This window comes from Arachis duranensis, chromosome 8 (assembly GCF_000817695.3).
Source record: "Arachis duranensis cultivar V14167 chromosome 8, aradu.V14167.gnm2.J7QH, whole genome shotgun sequence".
Lineage (NCBI taxonomy): Eukaryota > Viridiplantae > Streptophyta > Magnoliopsida > Fabales > Fabaceae > Arachis > Arachis duranensis.
Window position 1 is genome coordinate 46048584 of NC_029779.3, and position 6205 is coordinate 46054788.

The 6205-nt window shown below is 31.4% G+C and overlaps 1 protein-coding gene across 1 annotated transcript; it reads left to right on the plus strand.

Moving 5' to 3' along the window:
* Positions 1–1203: 1203 nt before the first annotated feature.
* LOC107463253 (uncharacterized vacuolar membrane protein YML018C-like) lies at positions 1204–5518 on the plus strand. Its single transcript, XM_016082016.3, has 8 exons — positions 1204–1396; positions 2099–2497; positions 2974–3185; positions 3524–3594; positions 3679–3780; positions 3940–4057; positions 4274–4409; positions 5172–5518. The coding sequence occupies exons 1-8, from the start codon at positions 1304–1306 to the stop codon at positions 5241–5243; spliced, it is 1203 nt and encodes a 400-aa protein (XP_015937502.1). The 5' UTR covers positions 1204–1303; the 3' UTR covers positions 5244–5518.
* Positions 5519–6205: the final 687 nt, after the last annotated feature.

A 6205-nucleotide genomic window follows, 5' to 3' on the forward strand; every position in this document is an offset into this window, starting at 1 on the left:
TTTTAAATTATATAAAATCAATTATAATTTATAAATTTTTTTAGCATTTTAAAATATCAATTTTATCTTTATAATATTTATCTTTTAAAAGTCTCAAGACTAATTATTTTTGTTATTATTTTTATTACAAATCAAATAATATAATATAAGGTTAAAATGATGTTAAAGTAAGAGTGATAAGAAAAAAGAAATTAGTCAGTCCAATAAAAATTTCTATAAAAAAGAGAAAGTACCTAAAGAAAAAAAGAGAAAGAAGGAAAACGTAGAAATAGAAAAAGAGGATGGAGAAAAAAAAAAGTACTTTCTGAAAACAACGCAAAATAGGAAAAATAAGAAGGGGTAATAGTGGAATAATAAAAAATAGCACCATAGACAGAAAAGAAAAAAATTCATAAAAACAGTCTGAGTCCCTCTTCCAAATTCCGTGTCCATCATTGTCCTTCGTAAAAGAGTGGATACAAAAGTATAAAAAACTGTCCGGAGACAATATATTCAGTGTCCATATCTTTGCTTCCAAACACTTTTTAAAGATGTACTGTCCATGTCTCTGTGTCCTGTCTCCAAAACCAAACGCTACCTTATAGTCTTTATCATCACCATCAATTATTTATAATAACTCTCTTAATAAATAATAACCAAATTAAAAAAGAAACACTCAAGAAAAATTATATCACTTACATAAGAAATGTGCATCATATATCATCTAGAAGGCTATGTTCCAAAATTAAAAGATAAATTTCACAAATTAAAGTACTAATTGGCTGTGTATAAAAAAATTCACTATACCCTTAGAAGTTCATAGGAGGTTTTAGCCTTTTAGGTTTTGTAACCTTTTTTTTCCCAATATTTAAACCCAAAATACTTAGTTTAGCTAATAAACAAAAATATACATACATAACTTGGTGTCTAGATCATAATTCATAAGGTATTACTGCACCCACTTGCTGGCAATGAATTGTCCCCTTCTTTTCTATAAAACATTTTCGAGAATTTATCAAGGATGAACAAGTGGACGGTGGCATTATCATTATTTATCTATCTATTTATTTATTTTATAGTTATTACCACAATAGAACCTGTGTTTGTGACAGGTGAGGAAGAAAAAATTAAAATCCACACTATATTTCACTATCCCAATTGCATATATATAAATATGTAGTACTAAAATTAACAGAAAGAAACAAACCAACCAACCAATCTCTTCCTTCTTCTTTCAATTTTCCTTTGCAATAAGAAAAATCCACCCTCCCTCCACCGTGCAACCCTCGCAAGATTTGTCATTTTAATTTTTTTTTCTCTTGCGATGGTGACGGTGACGGGTTGGAGATACAGGGCTGGGTTGTTCCTCATTGGCACTGTTGTTATTATATGGGTTACCTCCGCAGAAGTTACCCAGGTAACATGCATCTTCCTCTTGTTGCTTCTCTTTCACGCAATCAATGTGTTTGTTAAATCTCAATGGCTTTTTTCTTTCAATTGTTGTATGAGCCTTCCATGTGTTTGTTAATTTGCTTAGTACTTGTTGCATGGGGTTAATTTTTTTTGTTTTTACCATAGGAACTCATGTTATTAATCATGTGTAATCCAAAATAGGATGCTGTTAATGACAGAGGAAGCTAATAATGCTATTATTTTTAATTTAAAAAAAAAAATATCTTAGTTGATTGATGCCAAAGCTTCCTATATCCCAGGAAGTAGGAAGTAACTTTTTTTTTTTTTACTTTTCTGTTTACAAATGAAGTTGAGTGAAGGAGAACCTTAGAGCAATGGTTGAGTTGTCTTTGTGTGATTTTAAGGTTATGGTTCAAGCAGATGCATCATTCACGGATGCAATTATCATGTTAGGCGGCTTACATTACAATTTTGCATCCTTTTGTTCATAATCTATTAGGTTCCCTTGAAATATGGCATTTCATTTTGATTTTGTAGTAATAAAACTACTGAATCCTTATCTGCATACTGGGAGCCAATATTTTCTTAAAAACCCTGATTATGTTTTTTAAATCTTGATTAAGGGAGAATTTTTTAATGTTATCGTCAGCATATTAGTCTCCATGCATTACACCTGGAGCTTTTCTGATTAAATTTTTTTAAACAGGATATTTTTGAAGATTATAAGCAACCGTTTGCAGTGACATATCTTGGAGCTTCTCTTATGGTAGTTTACCTCCCAGTATCATACTTTAAGGACTGGTTTTGTGAATATCTTAAACGACGGTCTTCTAAAAGTGGTAAAAACGCAGAAAGTGTAGATAAATTTTTTATCAGGATTGGCCCTCCAGTCAAAGGCAGTGGAATAGAGAAAAACTTTGAACTGGAATTCGGGAGTGTGATTCGGAAAGATAGCAAATTAGGCGTTTCGACTCTTGCCGAAGTCAAGCCGTTGATGGCCAAGTATAATGATAATACTCATGTGATAAAATCAGAGAAGCAACTTACCGGCAAGCAAATCGCTACTTATGGATTTTACATTGCACCTATCTGGTTTCTGACTGAGGTAAGCAACTACAGAATGATCATCATTTGATTTTTATAGTTAAGGACAAAAGCATGCCTTACAAGAGATATATGTTGTTAAATCCATTTTATAAAATATGATGTTTGTGTTCTAAAGTTTTACAAATATGTCCCCTAAATTTCAGATCAATTTCTTTATATTCTTGTGAAGAATATACATCAGTTAAAATTGTTATTGATAATTGCCATGAGAACTAGTTCTTATTGAATGTTCTTAGCTGTAATGATTAATTGTGTTTCCTTAAGTGGTTAAACACTTAAACATGCCATTCATTGTGGCTGTAGTTTCATTTTATAAACATGGCATACTCATACACTATGTTATGTTTCCAAGCTTCTCATACTTGAACTTGTGAAGATCACTTCTGCATTCTTATATTCTCTGTTTCTTGAATCGTGGCGCTTAACGATGACGCTTAGTGTGGTTCTTATGTAATTCTCTTGTGTTGATTTCAGTACTTCTCAAATGCTGCTCTTGCACGAACAAGTGTCGCAAGTTCGACAGTATTATCATCCACATCCGGGCTTTTCACTCTTTTTATTGGTGCAATTTTGGGTCAAGACTCTCTAAATGTACCAAAAGTGGTTGCTGTTTTTGTCAGCATGGCTGGGGTTCTTATGACAACTCTGGGGAAAACTTGGGCTGCAGATGATGATTTAATATCAATGTAAGCCTTTTATCTTTTTCGGTTGAATCCGTGTATTCTGGTTTTGACTAACCAACATCGGATAGAATCATAGAATTTAAGCTAAATGTAGTAGGAGGTATGTCTGATTTGAAGGTGAAAATGTGATGGAAATTTTCATGGATGAACTGCATGTGTAATTTTACACAACAAACTTGTCCATGAAAATTTTCACGCGACTTTTTCCCCATCCAAACATGCCATCGGTGGAGTTTGTTGGTTACATCATGCCATTATTATATTGTAGACTATATCCATATATATGCCATTTAAATTCAAGTCAATGTTGATGGATATTGACAATTGATGTCTGTGTCCAGCAATGAAGAGCGCTCTTTCGTTGGAGATCTTTTCAGCATTCTCTCGGCCGTGTCGTATGGCCTATTTACAGGTTAAGCAACACCTTAGCCGTTTGTTCTACTTTTAATCAGATAAAAAAAATGAATCTTAACCACAACTGTTGCTACTGCTGCAGTTCTTCTTAAAAAGTTTTGTGGCGAAGAGGGAGAAAGAGTTGATGTGCAGAAGCTGTTTGGGTATATCGGACTCTTTACATTAGTCGCGCTTTGGTGGCTTAGTAAGTTTTTACTCGCATCAAGCTTCTTATCCTTTTCTATTACATTTGAGAATATATTCTTTTTGGGATATATTTCTAGAATGATAGTAAGTCAAGGATGAAAAATTTAAACATTTATGTAATAAAATCATTGCTAATTATGATTTATATTGGTCTCAGTCTGGCCATTGATGGCCATGGGACTTGAGCCCAAGTTTGCTGTTCCTCAATCTGCTAAAATGGATGAAATGGTTCTTGCCAATGGATTCATTGGAAGTGTGGTTTCAGATTACTTCTGGTATGTAACAGTAACCTTATTAGTATCATATACTATTAGTGCATTGGTAAAGGAATTAGAGGCAGGAAATTTGTATTGAATGGAGTGAAAATTTAAGAACTTCCCTAATCCTGATTCCTTACCAGGGTACCAAATAGCTAAACTCTTAAGACTATTCACACTTGCACAATCACTCAATATCTTATGGTGTGAGTTGTTTTTGTTTCATGTATCCAGGGCACTTTGTGTTGTATGGACAACTCCCCTTGTGGCCACTTTAGGCATGTCGCTCACCATTCCGCTTGCTATGGTGGCTGACATGGTGATCCATGGTCGGCAATATTCTGTAGTGTACATTCTTGGCTCAGTTCAGGTATTGTTTCATTGTTACCTCTGGTAACTGCTTCAGTTTAATTCTTGCTCAAATTTGGCTAAGCAGAAATTTTAAATAAAAACTCCTTTTTGCAACTTGGTCTTAGGAAGTTCATAAATCTAGAGTGTATGGTTCTTGCTTTTGTAGAATAAATTCTAGATAAAATGAATTTTATCAGAGTTTGTAAAAATTGATTTTAGATTATAGTCATGTGTGTCTAGTAGTTCTTAAGAGTTATTTTGATGGTGTGTTTCACTTCCCCTTGTTGAGTTACTGGAATTGATGGGACAAAATATCACAATTTGTTTACATCATGTGATTTGTTGCAATTTCTTCTTTCACCAACTCATAGATTGCAACTAGATAACTTAACTGATTTTGACCAAGTCAAAAACTACAACCAGCTACCTTATCCAAATCACCTCTACAACGCTTAAATTTTTTTGTTAGAAAATCTTCTTTGTGCTTGTCAAATTGTGTGTTTGGCAATCTTATTTCCTTGCACTTGTTACTACCTATAGCCACAATTTTTTACTTCAAAAACCAAAAGAAGAATTTTGCTTCTTCTCTTCACACTCCTTTTGATATAATGGAAACTAAACTACATAAAATAGGCACAATAAATTATGATCCAACTAACTAAAATCCAAACACACACCATGGATACCACAAATCACAATTGCCAAATCATTTTTAAATTTTGTTGACATATACTAATTGTTGGAATTGGTGTTTGGTATTGGCATTGTTTTTGTGTTGCAGGTATTTGCTGGCTTTGTATTAGCTAACCTTTCAGATTGGTTGTCAAAGAAGTGGAAATCATTCAAATTTTAGGATATAGTTTTCTAGATTAATTTTTTTGGCAAAGTATTCTTTTCATGTTAGCCATTTTCTTGTGTATACCATATGGCACAATAAAAAGTTCTATTTAGCCCAGGCAAGTATCCAAGTTTTGGGTGTTTCGTTAATGAAGGCACAAAGAGCATAAAAATGTATTCTTTTGTATATAGGTTTTGTAATCTTTATATATTTCAGGTTGAGCAATTAGCTAGCCATATTGCACCATGAGAATAATAAAGTCTCTTTACACATTCTTCAATTTGTTTTAATTTTCTTGCAATTGTAATTCAAGTTTTTTTTCCCAGTAAATTCGTTTTTGTAATGATTAGGTTCTCACTCCACTACTAACTATTATTTTTTCCCCTTTATTTTCCCACTAAACTATATTTTTTGGGCTTATCCTTAAACGCTCCTTGCTAAGTATGGAGTGCTGCACACCTTGTGAATTTATTAAATCTAAACTCTTCATTTATGATATTTTATTTGAATGGTCTGAATTTAAAAAGGTAACCTGTTAATCAGGTTAATTATTTTTTTTACAAATTTTAAATTTTTTTGGCAAGTCTCAGATATTGAGATGAAGTTCAAAATAAAAAATTAGTATATAAATATTAAAAACAATATGTCTGTACAAAAAAAAAAGTTATTGGACTTTAGAATTAAAATAAATAATACATAAAAAATAAGTTAAAAATTTATGTACTAAATCCAAAAAAAAAGATATATTAAAATTTAAAAAAAATAATATTAAATATATATTATGTATATAATATTAAAATTTAAATAAATTTTGTTTTGTGTGAAATGAAATATAATATTAAATATAAACACAATGAGAAAAAAATTGTGTTATATATATATAATATTAAAATTTAAATAAATTTTGTTTTATGTGAAATAAAATATAATATTAAATATAAACACAATGATAAAAAAATTGTGTTATATATATAATA

Excerpts from the sequence above, each read along its gene's own strand:
- LOC107463253 (XM_016082016.3), top strand. The coding sequence starts at position 1,304 with ATGGTGACGGTGACGGGTTGGAGATACAGGGCTGGGTTGTTCCTCATT. Across the intron at positions 2,498-2,973 it reads CTATCTGGTTTCTGACTGAG|TACTTCTCAAATGCTGCTCT; the intron begins GTAAGCAACTAC and ends TGTTGATTTCAG. Across the intron at positions 4,058-4,273 it reads GTGGTTTCAGATTACTTCTG|GGCACTTTGTGTTGTATGGA; the intron begins GTATGTAACAGT and ends TCATGTATCCAG.